The sequence below is a fragment of the Megascapheus bottae genome, chromosome 10, assembly GCF_031878675.1.
Source record: "Megascapheus bottae isolate mThoBot1 chromosome 10, mThoBot2.hap1, whole genome shotgun sequence".
Lineage (NCBI taxonomy): Eukaryota > Metazoa > Chordata > Mammalia > Rodentia > Geomyidae > Megascapheus > Megascapheus bottae.
The window spans coordinates 63,334,395-63,358,169 of NC_143518.1; the positions used below are offsets into that span (position 1 = coordinate 63,334,395).

At 38.8% G+C, this 23,775-nt stretch overlaps 1 protein-coding gene across 1 annotated transcript in view; it reads left to right on the top strand.

Moving 5' to 3' along the window:
- Sdccag8 (SHH signaling and ciliogenesis regulator SDCCAG8) overlaps positions 1-23,775 on the top strand; it is a 188,973-nt gene that overhangs the window by 106,362 nt on the left and 58,836 nt on the right. Inside the window, exons 14-15 of the mRNA XM_090341503.1 lie at positions 18,520-18,647; positions 20,718-20,826. Coding sequence (XP_090197629.1) covers positions 18,520-18,647; positions 20,718-20,826 — 237 coding nt within the window. The remainder of the gene's footprint in view (positions 1-18,519; positions 18,648-20,717; positions 20,827-23,775) is intronic.

The following is a 23,775-nucleotide window of genomic DNA, read 5'->3' on the forward strand; positions in this document are numbered from 1 at the left end:
ACTGCTTTCCTCTTCTGTGCTGTAACCTGGCAACATTACCGCAGTGCCTTTTTTCTTCCAGTAAAATTTGTGTTTCAGGTGTTGATATCAAACTACACTTTTTCTTAGTTTTCCCGTTGAAAAGATCAAGTAAGCATATTACACCTTCAACAGAACACCACTCGTTTTCTCTGAGTTCCTAAATTAGTCCATGTGTGGAAGTAATCATGATTCGCTCCCCTCTTCTTTTTCTTATACGTTTACGGAAGGGAATATGTGTGTATGTGCACCCGTGCATCCGTGTGTGACTGTAAGTGATGTTAGAACTGAGTGGTTTTTTTTTTTCTCCTTCATTTGTTTATGTTCTTATCAAACCAATTTCCAAAAGAAGGCTCCAGTGTGTTTTGGAAACACAGTTTAGTAAGAACGGAGAGTTCTTTCACGGTGACTTACACTGGCATTTTGCTAATGCTTCTTTCATGTAGCAAATCAGACACTAGAAGTGATGAAATTACCAGCACTCTTTCAATGCCATTCAGAGCAAGGGGTCTAGCTGACCAAACTATTATCAAGCTCTAAGGGAAAAATATCCAGCATAATATTGACAAATTTGCTAGGTAAATTACATGGAACTTTTGAGATTTTCCTCAAAATGAATAGAAATTATTTTTAAAAAGAATATACGTCTTTGAATCTGTATGTTAAGGATAAAACTATATATTAAATTGAATTGCATTATATATTTTACAAGAGGGATTTATATGGAATAAAATATTTTGAAGGTTAATAATAAAATGAAAATTATGAAAAAGAATATTTCTCCACTTGGATTTTAAGCTGTAGAGGTTTTTTTTGTATTTAGTATCACAATTTTATCAAGTGCAAAAAAAAACTGCCTTGATAAGAAAATTTAAAATTATGAATATTTCATTAATTAGAAATCTCAGATTTAAAATTAAAATTCCATGTTTTCTAGACTGCTTTTATTACTGAAACTAGCTGTCAACTTTATGTTTTCATGAAAAGCCTTTATTTCTATTTTCTAAAAAGAAATTAGAAAACTTTACAAACCTCATGGATTTTATTTATTGTAAGCATAATATGCTTAAAGATTAAGATAATCTTTGCAGTCTTAAAGCAGCCCATGAAGGACTTTATTTATTTTATTTAAAGTATGCATTTGTGATAAGATTAAATTTGAGGATAATTTTACAAAATGTTAAATCAGCCTTATTCATGAACTGCCATTAAGTCACATTTAGCCTCATATTTGTATCAGTTAAATTTTTATCATGTTTCTGCTTCTGAAAAATAATCTTTTCTTTGGAATGTCAGTTGAAAAATTGTAATTTTAAGTCATTGATTTTTCCTTTTCCTAAAGAATATAATTATCTTAAAGTACTGACAAATAATTCAACATAATTTTTTGTCTGCTTTATGAAGTAAGTACCTAATAGCTGTAGATGATACTGAATAAATTCACTTTGAGAGCATATATTTCACCTAATTTCTAAGAATTGTTTTTTCCCCCACAGACCTACTGATGGAACTTATATTTTTGTAGGTAGATTATATGGATGTTTTTGGCATCACATATTTAAATATTTCTTATGTAGTACCTCCCTTTTAAATGTTGGAATTTAAAATACACATGATTTTATTTGTATATTATGAGTTAAGTTTTTCCAAAGCAGTAATGGAACCGTGTGTTAATCTATAGCTTATAATTGAAATGGTACATACATATTTGTACATTTTAAGCCTTTCAGACTAAAATTTCTTCATTGGAATACTCTCTCCCTTGGCTAATTCATTAGTGAAAATATTTATCCCTCATGTTAATGCTATAGAGTATCAAGCAATTTTTACACAGTGTAAACTTGTTTGTGATATTTTGATTTCACTTTAAAACTTTTATTTAGCTTCTTATACATATAGTTCATACCCAGTATAATGAGAAGTGCAGAGACACATGAAGAAAATACATATCAGCTGTCTGGTTTTACAAATGATCATTAAAACAACCATGCTTTTACTACTTTGACTCCAAATTATTGTCTTCTCGAACCCCAAAGTAATTTTCACAAGTACATTACACAACAGAACTTCATCTTGTGCTGGTTAGCAGTAGAGGATTTAAATCCATGCCGACAGTTCATTTGACAATGACCTTGAGGGGCTTTGCTTCTTGAAGAAGAAAGCAGAAGCTTGCGGTAAACAAAGTTCACTTCTGACAGATGGATTGAATGACAGAAAGGTTGCGAGTGCCAGAATAGCCCTGGCAGAGGAGGAAATGTTCAGTGGAATCCAACAGGAGAGGAGGTGTGAACAGGTGCAGGGTTGCTGACGGAAGGGGAACCAGATGGAAGGAGCCAGAGCCAGTTTATTTAAAGGAAAAGGCAGAAAACATTGAAAGGCTGTGCGATCAGTGGCTAAAAGTGTTCATAGAGGAAGGTAAAAATTCACAAAGCAAAACTGCACAGTGGGGTAGCTAACACTTAGCATAATGGTAGTAATTTGTGAGTTTAGTTTGGAAGTTGCAATTGAATTACATTCATCTTGGCTCTTGACACCATCAAGTGTAGATATTTGAAAGTTGTTTATTTTTTAAGTTCCTAAGATTTTTTTATCCATCCATTAACTTATTTTTTTTTTCAAGCTAGAAGCTCTGTTGCAATAATACTAAAATTGTGTCGTCAACTAGGGAAAGGAAAAAATTAAAGTGAAGGTTAGCATTCCATTCAGATGGATCCTGTGATGCCTTGATTTTGTTCACATGTGGGAAGCAAAGGCACACACTGTTTGTTGGATGACATCTGTAATGTCTAAGAAATTTGCAAAGTTAGAATAGATGCTGTTGGTTGCTTTTGTCATTTTGAGTTTGTTCATTTTGAGCTGTCCAGTGTGATCACTTCAGTAAGAAGAATGTCCCTGCCATGACCTCTCTTCAGGTTAATTCTGCTGACACTGGCCTAAGATTCATGGCCTGGTAGTGACCTGCCTCCTAGCAGACACCCGCAACGACACATAAAATTTACACAAGGAGTGGGCAAGAAAAGAAAACTTCCTTTTTTCCTGAGACCTAGTAAAATTAAACTTTCTCCTTTGCAAGCCAAAGGCAATTATCTTTGCCGGGTATCATGTGCACATCACCTTTGGGGGCCCTTATCACTACGTTATCCTTGGAAAGTTTTCTGTATTACAATACCAACAGGAGATGACAAAGGAAAGATAACCATTAGGAAGCAATTGCTAAGAAAGATGATTAAAAATGCACAATTTCTTTTGAGTTTTTTAAGGACCTGGTAATGTACCCTCAAAAGTTTCCTTACCCTTTCACAGAGACTAAACATGTGGAGGAAAGTAAGTGAGCATCCTTCCACACACCCCCTGTCTCAGAGCCTGGATCGGTCTTCCATTAAAACTGGACATTTTGCATTTAGAGATGATGTCTGTCTAGGACCCTTGACATGTGTGTGTCATGGATATTAAGAATTGGAATCTGATTAGCAGCTACAGAATATGTGTATTTGATTCTATTTTTTTAATGAAGGTCAACATTTTTAGTCTTTTTGTATTTGTTTTTGTAGTTTGGGTGAGACTCCATATAACTGTATTTTAGAGGAAATAGTATATGGTTTCGTCAATAAAGGAAAATAATAACTTCTGTCTTAAAAGGTCCTCTGGAATCTCTTTTCTCCCACTTACTAGGTTTTCATCCAGTTAACAATTCTTACAGGTCTAAGGTTATACTTGAAGTTGATTGGAGCATACTTGCTTCAGTTGTAACAGACTGATTTTCCCATCTTCTGCGGTGGTTATTAAACACCCTCATTTACTGATGACAGGAGTATGATGCTTCTTTTCTGTGTAAAGTAGCAGCTCTCCTCGGCTAGGGGACACACACTAAAAGGGAAAAGCCAAACCTTCCGCAACAAGTAGTGTTATCATTTGACATCCACACAGATTTAATTTCAAGAGCATTCTAGCTAGAACCAGTAGCTTCCCAGAAATACATAAGTTTAGTTGTTCTCAGAACAGTGCCTGTCATTATAGGCCTGTTGCATTGTTTTCAATGAAGGGACAGTGGTCTGACTGCTGTTAAATAGGTATTCACATCTCATGAACTGAGCCTGTCTATCCCAGCTTAACTCAGATTAGTTGACTGGATGAGCAAAACTTTTCCAGTGCCACTTTTGTTGGTTTTTTTTTTTTTTTTTTTTTTTTTTTTGCTCAGGCTGCTCTTGAAGCATAATTCTCCCTTCTTTGTCCCTAAGTAGTTGGGGTTTGTGCCATCATGCCTAACTCACCTGGTTACCAGTTCCTGAAAGAAAAAGAGGAGCTTTCACTTGCTAACAGCATTTACCAGACACCGTCTCTGGAACACTCATTCTGAAAAGGGTGGTACAGAGGCTCCCATGCACTGTTGCTGGCTGACAGGTAAGTTTCCCTTGCTAACCCTAACCCTAACCCTAAGCTCACATCATTCCACACAGCACTGCCAGCTGGTTTTCTCGTGAGCTCTCTCTTTACAGAGAGGCAAGCCAAGGCAGACAGAGGTCAGTACCTTGACCACTGTCCCTGTGCTACTCAGTGGTGGGATTGGTTTTGGAGCCTGGGCTATCCTGCTCCAGGCCACAGTCTTGTTACCCTTTATGACTGCAGTATACTTCCTACAGTGGATGTGGCACCACCACCACCACCAACAACAACAAAAAAAGGGTTTTGTATTTGTTCCTTCTGGACGGTTCTTTGACAGTCGAAGCAAGTTCTTCACCATAGGACTTCTCAGAGCCTTCAATGAATGAGTGCTCATTGTCAATCTCTTAGAGAGCAATTTAGTTTGCAGTGTGTCCCAAATTTAGCTTATGGAAGCCTTTCCATTGAATCTCTGCACCTGTCTCAGGAGCCAGGGTTTTAGAAACATCTGAAAATTGTCACACGGGTTGATTCTTATACCTCATCTGTGCGTCATACCTTCTGTTTCTTTCTGTGGACTTTACTTTTAGGGTAGTGCTCATGGATCATAAAAAGAGCAGGTTGGTATGGAACATTAAATTGAATCCATCCTCTGCAAAGGGCTGAAGGGTGGAAGGAACATCTCTGACCACTGTCTGAAGAGTGCCTCCTACTTCCCTGGGTCAGTACAGGGTTATCACCTCTGCCATCCCAGCTTTTCTTTTGTGTGTCAACAATCATTCTTAAAGTAAATTAACATTTAAATACTTAGAGGTCAACTTCTTAATTGAACTTAACCAACAACTTTTTCAAAGTCCAAATAAGATTGCCTAGATTAAGATATTAGTATGGGTACTTACATATATAAACCCTTTTAGACAATTTCCTGTCAGGAATTATTGACCCAGACTTAACTGTAGGCCCCTAAATGAGATAGTGCAATGGCTTTTATTTTCTTCGAACTGTGCACATGCCATTCTTCCTTCTTCCTATGTGGAACCTTCCTTCTTCTCTGAAGGAGTGGAGCAACTCGTGGGCAGGAAACTCTAGAAGTGGAAAAGTTTCAACACTTGTGATGTGTTAATCTTTCTGCATGTATAATTTTAATTATTTCAAGCCGCTTAGACCAGTGAGGTTTTCTATAAATCGCCATCTTGTAATGAAAACAATTAGTGTTGGGATTCTCAAAGGAACTTACTCTGTGTTGTCCTTTTCTACATACTCTGTTTTCTGGAGTTTTAATTTCTATTTTTTCCAAGAAATCATCACCAGCAATTTTTATAGAAGTTTGAAACCGTCTTCTTTCTATTCCTCAAGATGCAGATAATTTTTGCATGGAATGAAAATTACAAAAGCAATAGATTAACTCAGATTAACTTATCTCACAGTTTATTAACTGACTGGCAGATTAACTATGTGGTTTTTTGAACTTTGAAAGTGTTAGTTTCTTACTAGAAATAAGTAATGAATGAAAGGAATATGATAACTGGAAACTGAGAAAGAAATTCATGGGAGGGAATTTCTCAGATAATCTTTTGTTTCACATTTTTAACTATGGAAAAACTAGTGATAAAGATTTTCCAACTGTGTTAGGAGTTTGTGATCCATGTATACAACTGGGTATTTGTGCATAATTCACTGTAATGAAGTAACTATTTTTTTCTTTTTTTTTTTTGCCAGTCCTGGGCTTGGACTCAGGGCCCGAGCACTGTCCTTGGTCTTTTTCTCAAGGTTAGACCTCTACCACTTGAGCCTCAACACCATTTCTGGCTTTTTTCTATGTAGGTGGTACTGAGGAATCAAACCTGCGTCTTCGTGCATACTAGGCAAGCACACTACCACTAGGTCAAGCTCCCAGCCCATGAAGTAACTTTTTTTTATAGGCTTCCTAATTTAATTTTAAATATTTTGAGAGTTACTTCAGACAAGATTTGAGTTACCCAAAACAAAAAAAAAGATACCATTTAGTCCGTGTGTGTGTGTGTGTGTGTGTGTGTGTGTGTGTGTGTGTGTGTGTGAGCGAGCGAGAGAGCGAGCGAGAGAGAGCGCTTCTGGGAATGAGACTTGGTAAGAGCCTCTGAGCTACACTCCCAACCTTCTCATTTATTTTTCTTTTAAACTTTTTTTTGGTCTTTTCTATGTAGCTTTGGTGTGTCAATATCTTGTCAGAATTCTTCTCCTTTGTTTCTTTTTAAAAAATCATGACTGACTTAAGTGTAAACATTAATGTGATTTGAATTGGCTTTGCTTTTGTTAAAACTAAGATTCTTTTTTTTCCCCCCAGTTCTGGGAACTCTCAAGGCCTGGGCACTGTCCCTGAAATTTTTCTACTCAGTGCTGCTGCTCTACCATTTAACTAGAACTCCACTTTTAGCTTGTTAGTCTTTAGTTAAGATAAGGATCTCAAGGACTTTCCTGCTTGAGCTAGCTTTGAACCACAGTCCTTATATCTCAGCATCTTGAGTAGCTAGGATTACAACACTCAACAAAACTATTGATCTTTGCTATCTTGAGGAAGCATTGGAACTTAGTAACTTGGTACCCTAGTAATAATGATAGCATTATTTTTATTTGTGGACCATCAGGATTGAGATGCTGTGGTATAGATTGATAGATTTGTATTCAGACCACTGCTAGCCAGTAGAAATATAGTAGAAACCCTGAAATGTAAGCCACACATACAACTTACAATTTCCTACTCACCACTTTTTAAAAGTAAAAGCAAACAGGTAAATTAATTTTAGTTTATCTAATCAATGTGTAGAAAACAATGTAATTTCAACATATAATCAGTGTGACAAGTTCTTAGACGTATCCTTGACTCTCTTTCCTCTGTCTGTGCTCACATTTCCTACTGCACTTAACAGCACAGTCCTGGTTCAGTGTGGCCACATTGCAGATCTGTGGCAGCCTTCTGTGTCCAGGGGCCAAAGTAGCTCCAGTTGATTCTCGTGAGCCTAAACTCTGATTTTCATGCCAACCACTAGGAGAATCATTAATAAACAATGGATAAAGGGCAGGCAGGTAAGCTTCCTGGTATAGGAGACTCTTATCTCTTGCTGTCCCACGTCTGAATATTAGGGCTGGTTGAAAACAAATTTGAGGACTACAAAGCCCATGACTTAAGTCCATGGTGATGCAGGCCAGGCAATGTGGCTACTTTGTGTAGGTACTTCTAGAACCCTGAGAGTGTCACTGCACACCATCAGACACTGAAGCTGACACTCAGATGAAGTTCTGCTTCCACATTATACTCGCTGGTCCATGCAGAGCCAGGACCTAAGCACAAATGCACCATGCCATACCACCTCCCACCTCCCCCATGGAGCTCATAGTGCAAGCCAAGCATAGTTTTAAATTTTTCCTTATGGCTGATGGTTTTTGAATTATTATATTGATTGGTTTACTTTGAATGGCTATTTTCTAGAAAATAATTAGAAATGTTGGTGATTGCTGGTTACCATTTTAGAACTTACCATGTGGTGATTTTTTTTTTTTTTTGATCAGTCATGGTACTTGAACTTTGGGCCTGGGTGCTATCCCTGAGCTCTTTAGCTCAAGCCTACTGCCCTACTGTGTGGTGATACTTTACCAAGAACATTTTATGGGCATATCCTCTCATCGGTAGAGGTACGATAGCTAACCCTCTTATCCATTTGAGGAAATTCAGTCATAGCGTTTGTGGCTCACTTGTGGCCTGGAGCCAGTAAATGGAGGAATGGAGGAATTGGGACTTAGATGCCAAATCTAGTGGACAGCAGTGCTGTTCTCTTAGCATCTGCCTTCTCCCAGCTTTCTGTATATATAGGAGCCACACCACCTTACTAGTGGTGAGATAAAGGGACAGTGGCCTCAGGTACGCCTTTTTTTTTTTTTTTTTTTTTTTTTTTTCCTGAGATGCCTTAAGACATCAGTTGCTTATCTTCCTTTATCAGGTCATGGCTCCCTCTAACTTGAATATGCCAAGTGTTAGGTGCCTTGAGGAAATGAGTTTAAAGCTAGATTGAAGATAAAGGAAGAAGTAGGCCATCAGCAAAAGAACAAGTATGCCTCAGTAAGAATGGTGAGGACAACGACTGAGAAATAGCTAGAAGAGGAAAACCCAGCAAGCATTCATACAAATGCAGACAGGAATTATGACAAACAGGAATTACAAAGCCACATGTTAAGTACATTCATTCTCAAAGTAACTCAAATGCAGAATGTTCTGATGATGACTGAGACCTGACTATTGTGGCTGTAACAGTGGCCTTCTCTCCTGCAAGAGTGAGAGTACTGCTGTGAGAAGAACAAGCTCGGGTCAGTTTTCTATCTTGAATTGTAGCCCTCTTTACTTCCATAAATGGAGAGGTGACAGACATGTCTAATAAGCTTTTAAAATGACTTGCTATTCTTGTTACTAAGTAGAACACAACTCAATTCTATACTCAAGCGGATGGGATGCCTGACCTACAGTGCTCCATTTCTGCAATAATGACTACTGTCTTTATTATAGCAATACCCACTTACTCATACTAAGACTGTTGGCTTGTCAGTCATTTGAAACATAACTGTTAACTGGTTCATAAATTCAAAAGCCCATCCATAAATTCAAAAGTACATTAGTGGTCAATGTATGTGAATTAATGCACCTTCTATCTGGCAAATATCATGTAACCCTTTTATTAATTACAATAAAAATATATAAAAAAAACCCATAAGGATATAAACCTATAAAAAAAAAAAGTACATTAGTGGGGGCCGGGAGTTTGACCTAGTGGTAGAGTGCTTGCCTAGCATGCACGAAGACCCGGGTTCAGTTCTTCAGTATCCCACATACATAGCAAAAAGCCGGAAGTGGTGCTGAGGCTCAAGTGGTAGAGTGCTAGTCTTGAGAAAAAGACCAAGGACAGTGCTCAAGCCCTTTAGCTCAAGCCCAGGACTGGCAAAAAGAATAAAGAGTTATTAGCAGACCAATGTGCTTCTGTGTTTTTGGTTCTGTTTAAAAAGCATCTGAAACTTTTCTCATAATAAATACTATCGAGTAATTTATGTTTTTAGTATGTTAGGAATTAAAGACAAAATAATGAGGAGGCATGGTGGGTGATACATGCCTGTAATCTCAGAACTTGGCAGCCTGAGGCAGGAGGTGTGAGTTTCAGGATAGCCTGGGCTATGTAGCCAGACCCTGTCTAAAAACTCCATACCTTTCACAGAAATGTTTGAAAATATATAAAATAAGGAAAGCAACAAGACAGAATAGCAGAATGAAATAGCAGAAAGAGGTCCTCAGATGCAACTTTTGGTCCTTGATGTCAGTGAGAGTTGTTTTTGATGTAGTTTGCTTAAGAAGGTAAATGCAGCTGATATATATATATATATATATTTTATCCTGGGTCACAGCCCCACTTCTGCTTTTCTAATGGTTAGTTGGAGATAAAAGTCTCTCCGTCTTTAGTGCCAGGGGCTGGCTTTGAACCTCAATCCTCAGATCTCAACCCTCTGAGTAGCTAAATTTATAGGCATGAGCCCCCGCACCCTGAACAGCTGTTAATTTTCTATTGCAAATGGTCAGAACTCTGTTGTCTAGAAGCTTTTCTCATGTGAAGCTCCTGTCTCCTAACACTTCAAGCAAATGAAACACTACTCTATCATATTGAAAACATATACTACTATAAAATTATAATTATAAATTATAATTTATAAATTATAATTCTTTCTCTTATAGCATATTGCTCAAAAACTTGATAGCTACAAAGAAGCCAATATCCCTCCATCCCGTTAGTTACTGGTTTTATAAATTAATTTCAAGAGCATTTCAATTCTCCATCCAATTAGTGTCGGAAGCATACTCCATGACAGGTACACATCAGTCCTACTGAGGTCTGATTTAAATTCCTCATCAGAAGATTTGAGTACTAGGGTCATATAAATTGATACTTATTTCAGAAAAGAAAGGCAGGAATGGTCTAGTCCTTAGTTTCTATAGAGAAATCAGAGATAGAAAATATGATTTATTTGACAATGTGCAAATACAGGGGTAAAATTGCAATGTGTGGTTTTTTTTAGGCCTATTAGATATTCAAAGCTAGGGAAAAACCATAAACTAAAGGTAGAAGATGGGAGAAATATGTGTTTGATGGCGGTTCAGCCTCCAGGTCTACCTGAGCCTCTCCATAGCTAAAGAACCTTTGTAGAAATTGCTCTTACTATTGCTGTAGTAATAAGTGCCTTCCTTGCTTCTAATGTTGTCCCTTCCCCATCTGTTCCCAAGCTGCAGCCAGAGTGATCTTTCTCAAGCATGAGTGTGATCACAACACTCCCCTGCTTAGAACCCTGCGTTGGCTCCTATCTCTCTCAGGATGAAGGCCTTAAAAATAGCTTCAAGTTCTGGCTCCTGCCTCTATCTCTAGTCTCATCTCTCATCAATAATCTCCCCTCCACCAACTGCTCACTACTCCCCCTCCCCATTCCAGCCTCCAGTCATACCACAATTATTGCAGTTTTCCAATGACACCTGGCTATCCCTACTTCTTGGGTCTTTGCACATGCTGTCCATTTATCGCAATTTTCTTCTCAACCCCACTCATATTTTAAGCCTGTAAGTTTTTAGACCTCCTAAAATCCACCCCACCCCCACTGTCCCCAGCTGCTCCTTTACTCCTCTCCTATCCACCTGGTGACAGCAAAAATTTAACCCTAATGTAATGTCTTCCGGACTCTAATAGTTGCCTTTTTTGTTTTGAAATGCCCTTATTTAGTTCAGTGGATAATAAACTGTGTGGGAATGGTATGTAGCTTGTGTACAGATACATCTCTATACTTTCATGGTTGGCACAGAAGTAGCTTAAGTATTTGTTGTATGGACGAGCATTACACTTTTGGATTAAACAAAGCCCCCATGTGAAACAGTACCGTGGGATAAAAAGAACACTGGACTTGGAGGGAGAAGACAGGTCTGGTTCCAGCTCTGTCACTTACTTACTGTGGCTCCGAGCAAATCTCTTAATTCCCTGAGCTTATGATGCTCTCTGAGTCACACGGGGATGTCTGCTACACCTCCCTGCCTCCTGGATTTGTTTGGAAGACAGGAGAGGTCAGTGCATTGGAATGTGTGAAGGATTAGGGGTGGGAGGGAGAGTCTGGGGGTGTAGTTCAGTGGCAGAGCTCTTCCCTAGTTGGATGTGAAGCCTGGGATTTCCTACCTAGCATCTAAAAAAATGGCTGGAAGTAAATACGAGTTGAGCAGCTGTGATCAAAACAGAAAATACCTATGCACACACCCGCTTCATGTACATGCCTTTGAAAGAAGTTGGCCTCCTTTTGGCTTTCTGTTTTCTCTCTTAGACATGACTCATGCTGGGAGCTGAGATCTCATATTCCAACATAGCACGTAACGTTCCGACATAGTTTGCAATGAAGAAAAATAGAAGTAATTGCCTCTAGGAAATATGAATGATGCCATTGAGTTTTTTTTTTACAGTATTGAGGAAGTAGGGGTCATAGAACCTGACTCCTTTTCCTGCTTGTTCCTTCCCAGTGGCTCTGCATTGGCTCGAAGATGAGAACATAGTCCCTCCTGGCAGTAAGCAATCCCAGGATACTTGGTTCTCAGCATGGGAAGACATCACAATTATTTTGTATTGTTATTTTCAGTGATAACTAATGTAACTAAATTCTTGGCTAAAGTAGGAATTTTCTCTTGTAGCCCTTAGTCAGAAGGCTGTATCTATGGGGTACATAGGAATCCCTGTCTCTTAGTAGCTATTCATTCATTTGGTTCTTTATTCATCACCCATTTATTGACTGCATTGTTGCATGGCAGCTGCTGTTCTAGGCTCTTGGGTTCAAGATCCAGATTCTCCAGGCATTTGCATTGTAGATAAATGCACATGCTTCATCTTTCCTAAGAGTCTCTGGGCAGTTTTAAGCAGATGCATTTGTGGTTCCTTCTAATGTTCTTGCAAAGTTTATCCATTTCTTTGAGGAGGATACAGCTGACCGTTAGTGTCAGGGCAGGAAGAAGAGATCCAGTAGCACATGGGACAAATGGGAAGGAGAAAGGTGACTGGTTTGAGGTTTGGCCTTCTAGTTGGATGCTGAACACTTAGATAACTGAACACTTAGATTTTAACCCTCACTTACTTCTCTGCATCTCTTGTAAGTCAGAGATGAAAGCAAAGTGTTCAGTGTGTAGACGTCAATCAGAGATCCAGGGTTTCTTGGCTACATCTTTAATAACTTGGGAACTTGTGTAGATTGCACAATTTCCTTCAGCTTTAGTTTCCTCATTTACAAAGTGACACTAGTAAGACAACCTAGCTTAAAAGATTGGTAGGAGGGTAAAGAAAAGAGCATATGGAATATGCTTCACTTATGGTAAACATTAATAAATTGTGACTTAGTAAAGTGATCTAGCCTTTAAGATTTTGTTTCATTTGAATAAAGGACGTAAGATTAAAAGGATAATTTCGCTGGCCCGTAGTCATGTAGATAATAGTCAGTGTTCTCTGGGCTCTGGCTGTGTGAGCTGTGTATTGTTCTCAACTGTCTTCCAAGACCGTTTTCCAAACGTGCAAACAGAATCAACTGCAAATGGTATGTGTGCATTTGTAAAAAAGAAGGAAGCAAAACAAAACTATAAATTTTTAATTCTAGTTACTGGTGGATTTGCCTTCTGTAGATGAGAAATTTTAAAACATTTTACAACTTCCAAGTTTGAACAAGTAAACATATTGAAGAGACTAGGAGTCAAGTTTCTTACTATTGAAAAAGAAATTTACAATTTCCATAATTTTCTGTGTTGTTAAATTATAGTGGAAAGTATTAGTATAAATGTATATGTCTCTATATAATGTTTATATTTGTATTCCAGAGCCTAGGCTCTGTCCTTGAGTTTTATTGCTCAAGACTAGTGCTTTACCATTTGATCCATAGTTCCAGAGGCTTTTGTGGTGCTTAAATGGAAAAAGAGTCTCAAAGACTTTCCTGCTTGGGCTGGATTCAAACCTGCAGTCTTCAAAGCCCAGCCTCCTGAGTAGCTAGGATTACAGGTGTGAGCCACTAGTGCCTGACTATATTTTACTCTTAAAATGACCTAGAAGTAGCATATTCACAGTAGCAATGAGCAGAAACTATTATTGGCTTCTCCAATAAAATGCACAAATGGACAAAGGCTGAGTTCAAACCTGGTGCATGTGGTAGTCACAAATTGCACAGGAGATATACCACAGGAATCAGTTGGAAAAGGTCTGTTTTGGAGCTTGCAGATTCCAATATGAGTTGAACATTAAAATTTTTTCTACTGCTGTGTGTCAGTGCCTCATGCCTGTAACCCTAGTTACTCATGAGTCTGAGATCTGAGGATCAAGGTTCAAGGCTAACTCTTACTAACTACTAAATTAACTACTTTAAAAAAAAAGCCAGAAATGGCACTGTGGCTCAAAATGGTAGAGCACCAGCCTTGAGCACAATAGCCCAGAGACAGTTCTAGCCCCAAGTTCAGCCCTAGGACTGGCACCCATATGCACGCATGCGCACGCGCGTGCGCACACACACACACACACACACACACACACACACACACACACACACACACACACACACACACACACACCAGACAAACCCTGTGGATCATAATGGAGCATAACCCATTAAACAAAAGAAGAATGAAGAGCTCTATGCTGATGATAGTAAATTGTTAAATGAGAAAGTAATATTCTTCCATACAGGACAATGTTAACTAATGTAAGGAAAAGAATGATGGAATGAAAAGTAAATGATCACTAGTTGAGAGTGGAGTAAGATGTTGGTATATCAGCCTCTTCTAATAAGTTACCTGTCAGTTATAAGGGGTAGCTTCATAGCAGTAACTTCACAGCAGAGAAGCCTAGCAGAGTTCACCTGCCCTCCAGTGTACTGGAGCTGTGCCAATCAGCCTCTCTTGCAAATAATGCCTTTTTCTTTCCAACTTGATGTTTAGTGTTGTCACTTTGGTAGTTTAGAACAGGAGAATGATGGAAAGAATGACACTGGCCAAGAAGCATTGTACTGATTCGTTGAATTGAAACTCCTTCGTACAAATACTGAAAGATAACTTTAAAAAATGACTATAATGGAAATAGCTCTACTTATCACTACAAAAAAGGGATTAGTTGACCCCCAACCCCTGAGACTTGTTACTAAACACTTCTTAGCATGCTGGGGATATCAACCAAGAGATCAAAGGTAATATAACCAGAATTGGGACAATTGAACTTCATGTTATCATATGCCTGAAATCCCACAGCTTTCTCTCTATTCCTTCAAGAATAGTTTTCAGCTAGTATATTATATATCTCATGGAGGTTTACTTGTTTAGTAGTTGTAGGGAGGGAACACTGATCCTTGTACATTCTAGACAAGCACTTTACCACTAAGCTACACCCCTACTCCTTTTTGCAATTTTGGTTTGTCCTATAGGTAGGTTAATATGCAAAAGTGATATGAATGATATTTTATGAATGAAACACACTTTATGGGTTACTTGAGTAGCAGCAGCAGCACTTCCGACCTCAGTAAAAAAGTGAATAGAGGCCGGGTAGGCGGGTGGAATGCCTGGTCACCAACACTGCCACTTGCCCATAGTGAGCACGTTGAACTCAAACTAGAGGCATTCAAGTATTCAACAATAGTTGAACTTGAGGATCATCAAATACTCTTGAGCCTTCAATCTAGCTATAAAATTTAAAGTAAACTTTAAAAATCTATCCAACGAGTTATATTTGCGTTGTTACCTAGACATTCTGCTCTTGGTTTATGCATATGTCTTGGGGAGCACTCACTGGCTCTTTTGTTGCTGGAGTACTAGTACTGTCTTCTAAGACTATACTACAGTCTCTTTATCCATAGGGGATGGGCTTTTAGCTTGTTTGTGGTTTTGCACCACTGTGACCCATTTTAATAACTACCCACTATTCCTCTTTACCTCCATTGCTTTATTCTGATTTGTAAAACAGAGCTAACTACTTGCTTGGTCAGATGCAATTATCAGTGTGTTGACTGAGAACTAGAGGTAAACCAGTCCCAGGAGATTGGCCTTATGGCCCTTCTCTAGGTTCCCACACAGGGTGGTCTCTTATTTTCCTGCACGTTGGTAGTTTTTCCCTTATACCTGTCTTGTTGACTGTTTTCCCATCACCTCTTTTATCTGTCTGTTTATCCATTTTGCACATACTAGTAGGAGCAAGGATTATACCTTACTTTTATTTAACCCAGTGCCTAGCATGGTGTCTTTTACATAAGAGGATCACAGTAAATACTTAATAGATTGATTTGAATTCTTTTCTTGTCCTTTCCTTGGATCCCGATATTCCTTTTCTTTTTTGGTTGCTTGGTGTTTGTTTTGTGCTGGTTCTGGGCCTTGAACTCTGGGCCTCCCACTCTCACATGGCTTGCTCAGTCAGAGTTGGAGCATTACCACCTAGTCATGCCTCCAGCCTAACTTTTTGCTGGCTAATTGGAGATGAAGTGTGGAGGAGTTTCCTGTCCATGTTGGCTTCGACCTCGATCCTCCAGGTCTAAGCTACTGAGCAGCCAGGAGTAGGTGTGAGCTACCTGACTCAGCCTCTAATTCTTTCAGTCTATCATTATATCACCTTTAGAGTGTTTTAAAACTGTTTTTTTTTTACACAGCCTATGAGTGGATTCTAAATTCTTTATGGCCGTTGGAGCTTTAATGTGCCTGTTTGTTGTCGCTCAACTATAAAGTTAGGAGGTTGGATGAAGCAAATTTGAGATTCTCTCTCATTTGTAACATTCTGAGGTTTTATGGAAGTCTTTCCAGGCAGAAAGAGCCTGCAAGGGGAGAAGGTAATATGAGAGTGGAAGGCAGAGAGAAGCAGGTCAGAAGGAGTAATATGCCATGTTTAGCTTGGCTTCATTTCTCAGAGAGAATGTAAAGAAGAGTAGGAGAAACACAAGGTTATGTATGACTCAGTACTTGTGGACAGAGGACTTTGAATTGGTTTTATTTTATAAGTACTCCTTTTTTCTAGTAGATTTAAAATGTTTCAGTGAGACTAGCAGCACTTTATGTTGGGGATCTGTAAGTCCCAGTTTGTAGCTGATAGTCTCAGATCTGACTATTATTTTGGCATAATTATTAATAGTACCTATTTCCCTTTCCAATATATTAGTTTTTTGGACAGTGAATTTTATGGTTGCCCAATCATGAGGGATCTCAGAGCCTCTCCTGTTCTCTTTGCCCATATGCCCATATGCACTAGCTACCCAGTGGATGCATATACAGAGTTCCTGTGAAGCTGCTTTCTTCAGCTACAGTATCTCCAGCTATTAGTGCTCCCCTCCCAAAAAAAACATCTTGTGCAAACACTCATGTGAGGTATGTGAAAAATTTTGCTCCTGTCATGTAAGTCTCATGCAGATTTTCCAGGTTCACTTACTCTGCACCCTTCTCCCCTATGGAAAGGGCATAGGAACATCCAGTCATTAACATTCATTGCCCATGCCTGTATGCTACATACTGACATGGGCTCCAGGTAGAAAGATCAAGGTGACAAAGGATAAACATCTTTGTAGGATGTTATAACATGTATTGAGGTCACTAAGGGAAGTCAGTTAATTCTGGAGGAAGAAGCAAGGAAGGGCAGAATTTCGAGGAAGGCCCTAAAGGAATACCATACATATGCAGAGGCTAGATCAGTGGGTGAGGGCATTCAGGAAGAAGAGGAAGAAGAAGAAGAAGAAGAAGAAGAAGAAGAAGAAGAAGAAGAAGAAGAAGAAGAAGAAGAAGAAGAAGAAGAGGAGACATGTGCAGTGATCTCCAGCCAGACAATTTGTGGTGTGATGGGGAAGGCAAAAAGTAGCCTTGTCTGACTCTCCATTTGTTGCAATATACTGCTTTGGAACTGAGTGTGAGACAAGACCTTGGACCACTTCCAGGGGGGTGTTGCTGTTAAAAGTACCAGAAGGGACCTTCTTTCACATTTAGCATGGACCCCTGATGATTCCATTTGAGTGAGGTGTGGGTGTATTTTCATTCTGGAATTTTACACTACAACATTACCACATGCATTGACCAATTTCAATACAGGCTTTCCTTATGTTGCTTTATAATTAGGAGCCAGTGAATTGAAGTTCCACAGCGGTACATAGACTGGTAGTGATAGCTTTATGGAATTGTTTATTTTTAGTTTGGCAAAGGCTAGGCAGTAAATATCTCAATTAGTAAACTAAAACAGCATGGTTGAGAAATGCCCACAAGGAGATCAGGAGTTAGAAATAACTAAGTCCCTTAATTGAAGGAAACCCTCCTATCACTTTCTCATGAATAGAGCTTGAAGAACCAACATGGCACGTGGTTGCTGATGGCCTTCCCCCTTTAGGAGCCACAGGGCTGAAGTGTGGATTGGCAGGCTAGAAGTATGTCCTACCTCCGTGGACGGTGGACTGGAGGCTGTCTCTGATTGGGAAGCTTCTCACCCTGCCATATCTGTTATCACCATCTAAAGAGAAATTTTACTGGGAAGTGTTACAGGCATCTTTTGGTTTGTATCTTTGTGGTTGTATTGTGTAAGCCTGATGTGTGAAAATACTTTGTGCACACACACACACACTCACACACATGCACCCACTGCAGAACCACTTGCTGGCCTCTAGAGAGGGAGGGTCTCCTGCATGGCAGTTGAGATTCTGTTCTGAGTGTCAGAGCTGTCTCCAAAGCTTAGTTTTAGAAATCTCAGTTTTCCTTAAGAATTTTGTTGTGTTATTTCCAGAATAATCTTTAGGAAATATTGACCACTCAGAAGAAGAAAGATTCATTGCTAGTACATAACAGTAAGAGTGTTACAGTAAGAGTGTGTGTGTTTGAATTGTCATGTTTTCTTCACTCTATAGCTCCGTCCCTCTTGAGTCAGTTCTGCCACGCATCTCTGGCTGCATGAGGAAGCCTTGGATTTCTCTCCCTGCCGGGGTTAGGAGAGCCATGGAGAGAGAATTCTTATGTTTAACAGTTCTCTTTCTGTCCACTCTTGTGGTCTGCAGGGCAGTGCGTAGGTCTGGCACCTGCAGATCCCATTTCTGTGTCTTCTCTCTGTTTTGCAGACTGGAAAAAGATAGCATTCAGCAGAGCTTTAGCAATGAAGCAAAGGCCCAAGCCCTTCAGGCTCAGCAGCGAGAACAGGAGCTGACACAGAAGATACAGCAAATGGAGGCGCAGCATGACAAAACTGGTGGGTGGTAGGGAGCGATGAGAGCCTGGGCATTGGCTCACCAGCCAGGCCCACGCCTTACTGTGAAATGACATCAGGAACACCTGTAACCTTTGGCTGGCCGAAGGGAGCAGATGCTAACTACACCGGAGATTCCGAATTACATATTAGTTAGCGTTTAAAAGAGAAAATGGAAAGTAGTGCCCACTGTCTGTTGATTTCAGAGTGCTGCTCACACATCTGTTGCACCATCTGGATTATGAGTTTATTTACCTGTGTTCAAGAAACGTAAAGCTGAGAGAGACCACAACAAAGTAGAAAAACAAAGGGCTTGTTTTTGGCTGGGTTTTCAGGCACACATGTTATATAAAGAAAATAGCATCAGAAGCTCTGCGGGAAATGCTCTGAGCTTACAGTTAGAGTCTCCTGAATAGCACTGAACAGTTCCCACAGTACACACATTATAGCTACTCTAAAAGCCTAATGAGTTTGCTTCAGCATCCAAACTGGAGAAAAGCTTTAGCCATTAATCGGTTCTTAATTCACTGTCGCAGCTGGATGTAATTCAGTGGCTCCAAATTGATATGTTCCTTTATTTAATCTTTGCAGCTTCGTACATTTTTAGCATTTGTATGATTTCCCCACCTCCCCCAATCCAATCTCGAGTGATGTTTAATCCTTTGCATTCTTCAAGTTCTCACAACTGCTGTTAAAATTCACTAATACAAGGCACTGACCACAGCTGGCAGCTTGGCGAAAAATTGCCATCTTTCATCACATTGGCAATGTTCTGCAGACTGAGTTGGCCAGTAACTCTTTACCTTTAATTTGAAAGTAAAATGCACTTTGAAAATAGGCGGTTTGATTTGTTCAGTCGGAGCATTCTGTGGTTCCTTTCACTTTTGAGTTGTGTGTTCACAGACAGTGTTAGTCAAAACACGACAGTGTCAGTCATTATAATTCCACACCACATTTTCTATGCCGTATACTATTAAAACAAAAGTTTAATTGATCCTGTCTCTTCCAGAAAGATGTTGCTTAATTTTAGTGTCTTGATTTATTTTGCTTTTGTATATTACATGTTTTTTGCCCGTCATTAGCTAATTACTTAGAGGTAATTTTCACATGATGTAATGTACATTATATTCATTGATATATTAAAATATTTCCTCTCCCATAAGTGAAAAATCACTAACATGAATCCATTAAATAATCTATTTACTTATAAAAAGCAGATGATATAATGACTCTTCAGCCCTTGCAATGGAGATTTTTTTTTTCTCACAGTATTTGGCCAGAAAAAATGAAAAATCACCAGATTTAGGAGCAGTGTTTCCACTAACAGTCACAGAAAGGAAATTAAAGGTTAAATTTGCCTGCAACCACCAGAAGAATCCTAGTGACCCCAAGTTTATGGGCAAAATATGAGCAACAGATAAGAGGTTTTAGCTGCTAAAATCCTCTCAAGAACACTTCCTATTTTACTGTGTGCACACAACAAGTATACGTTTTAGTTTTTTAACCAAACATTCATTGTCTTGGCAATGACACAGTATTGACAATAAAGTCCACTGTAAGATCATGTATTTCACCTTCATAATTTGGAAAAGTATGTAGAATTCAAGGAGGGATGGTAGTAAATTTTGTGCAAAAATGAAACAAAGTGTGAGTTATAATCTCAAAGAGAATTCCTTGATGATTTTAGTTCAGAAGTATCTAGTTGTGAGAATTTTGACACTGTTTATAGTAAAATTGTCAAAGTACAAATATAATATCTTGCATATTACAAAGATATAAGTATCTATGACTTCACTTGAGGTATTTGACAATGTTATGAACAGGTTAAAATGCTGTATAAGCTGATATGATCAGAAGCGTTGCTGGTATATAATTTTATTATGAAAATAAATGTCTCACAAGAAACAGTGTCTTACCACATGATACGTTCTTTAACTTTGGACACTGAAAGAAATGTAGTGGCTTCTAAGAAAAAGGTTGTGTTCAAAAACTACTTTACTCTTGTGGAAGTCAGGACACTGCACAGAGAGAACCTTAAATGTCTCATGTTGATATGTTTATTGTTATTTCCAGAAAATGAACAGTATTCATTGTTGACCTCCCAGAATGCATTTCTGACAAAGTTAAAGGAAGAGTGCTGTACATTAGCAAAGAAATTGGAAGAAATCTCCCATAAAAGCAGGTAGGTACTGTGTTACATAATACTTTGAGTACTGCTTGCTTGATTACTTAATTTTTCCTTAAAAATAGCATTTATAGTGTGTTCTCATCTATGTTAAAATGAGTTATCTGCTGATGAAAGTTTCCTGTGCATATTTTTTTCTATGAGAACATTTTCATAACTATTCATGTAGACACATTTATTTGTTTGTTTTCTAGTGTGAGGTGTGGAACCCAAGGGCCTTGTATGTGGTAGGCAGGCTCAGCCCAGCCTAGAAGTTTTTCAGTAATTACATATGCATACTGTTATCTGACTTTTTTATTTTCAGTGGATGGATAATCCATTCTTCTGATGAGGTACAATGGTGGTCTGTTTCTTTTTCCTTTTCTTTCTTTCCTTTTTTTTTTTTTTTTTTTTTGTGGGTTATGGGGTTTGAACCTGGACGCTGTCTCTCAGCTCTTCAGCTCAAGGCTACCACCCTTGTTATACCAGATAACAAGATTAGCTACAGTAACAATATGAGATTAACCATAAGGGCACAAAAAGAGAAGAGAAATAATATAGTATGTTAAGAACACCGGTCACACCAGCTCTTGTTTCCATATCCTGGAGTTCATTTCATTTAATCTCATCCTATATAACCTTCTGTACATAGCTTTTGAGCTTTTGTAATACTCTGCTAGGAGAGTCCTAGATGTGTGTTACCTGACTTTTAATGTTTAGAACTGAAATGATAAAATATCAGAAAGCAAATATCAAGATGGCAGTTTTATTATAATAGCAGATACAGAAATCTTCTGATAATAGAGTTAACATATTTTAATCTATTATAAGATATCTTTAGGTCAAATAATTAGAGAAATTGAGACAAAGGTGTTTCATACATGCATTACTTAATTCCCACAGTAGCTTGAGACAGGAATTATATTCTTTTATAGGTAAGGAAACCAAAACTGTTTCAACAATAGTTGGTGAGTAGGTCTATCTAGAGGTCTATCTAATCTAGGTAATTCTAGTTCTATGTTTGTAGACTTTCTTACTGTAGTATATTATATTCAGTTCTGCCAGAGGTAGAGAAATGAAGCCAAGCTCCCAAATCTTAAGAAGCTAAAGCAGAAGTTTGCTTGAGCCCAGGAATTTGAGGCCAGCCTGGGCAGTGTAGCCAAACCTCTATCTTTAAGATGAGAGAGAAAAAAAAAAAGGAAGAGGAAAAAAGAGAAGAGGACAGGAGAGAAGAGGACTGGAAGGAAGGACAGGGGAGGGGAGGATAGAGAAGAGGTAGGGGTGGGAGAAGGAAAAACTGGCTACAGTAGCTATGTGGGAAAGGTTAGGAAGGGAAAATTAACCTTTCAAGCCTGTGGAGAAGTAGTTGTTCCTGGCATGCAATGGTTGCACTGTGAGCCAAGGTGAAGCTCGAGTCTGTGCCCTTTTCTTCCCTTAGACCTCTACGGATAGAGAGAACTTGAATCTCCATGCCTCCTGTTCCTCTTGCTTTTGATTCCTCCAGCTACTGACCACTACTTTGTAAACTTAACATGCGTCTTTGTATCTGACACATAGATGGCACCCAATGCATGTTTATTGAATGAATGGTGAATGAATGAAATAAACAGGTGTGCTGTTATACCCCACATGCTGATCTGATTTCTGATGCCAGCCTGTTTCTTTCTTGATGACAGACAGGCTACAGAAAAGAACTCTTTGCAATCCAAAAATAAGGAGAAAAGCATATATGTGTGTGTGTGTGTGTGTGTGTGTGTGTGTGTGTGTGTGTGTGTGTGTGTGTATGTATATATACACATCTCCCTGTGTGCATGCGTGCCTGCATACCCTGCCATCTTGCTGTATCCACAGGGGATTAGTTGGTTCAAGGACCCTAGGATACCCAAATCTGCAGATGCTCAATCCTTTATATAAAATGATGTGATATTTGTATCTGTATGTGGCTTAGACACATTCTCCTTTATGCTTTGTCTTCTCAATTTTTGCTATTTTTTGAATGGAACCCATGACCTTAAACGTGCTATACAAGTGATCTACCATTGAGCTACTTACTCAGTTCTTTCACACATACTCGAAATCTATCTCGATTGCTTGTAACACCAGATGCAATGCAAATGCTCTGTAAATAGTTGTTATTCTGTGTTATGTAGAGAAGAATGACCCCAAAGAATGCATGTTCAGTAGAGACTTGGTATTTTAATCCACGGTTACTTTCACGCATAGGTGCAGAGCACAGATGTGGAATGCCAACTGTGAGGCACCTAGCCCAGTTTTTACCATGTAGCAATAGACCCTGTGCTGTTGTTGTCATTGGTTCTCTTATGTGAAGGGCCTTAACTGGCAATTTCTAACTCTTCACCAAGCTCACATTATTTTGGCCAGTGAAGATCTGAGTGCCATTTTCTCACTGACACAAAAGCCTGTGTATCACAGTGAAAACCTTTTCAGGGGTAAAGCACCACTAGAAAGAGGTAGATGTGGTTGTGGTATACCTACTTTACTAAGTCTGATGACTTAAAACAGGCAGCTACAGTAGGTGATTAAAAACTAAGGCCTGGGCCAGGAGTTTGGCCTAGTGGTAGAGTGCCTACCATGCACAAAGACCCAGGTTCAATTCCTCAGTACCACATACATAGAAAAACAAAAGCTGGAAATAGTGCTGTGGCTCAAGTGGTAGAGCTCTAGCCTTGAGAAAAGCCTAAGGACACTGCTCATGCCCTGAGTTCAAACCCCACACCTGCGTGTAAATTACTATTTACTACTTTTTAAAAAAAGATTTTATTAACACTGATTTTTACATCATATTTCAAATGGCATGTTTAACAAACAAGTATTTAAGAAAGGAATCTCTATGAAATCATTGGCACATAGATTTTACAACATAATAAAAATTAAGCTGAGGGTTTGTACGCCATAGATACTATCATTCTATAAAATATAACATGCCTATAGAGTATATTGCCCATC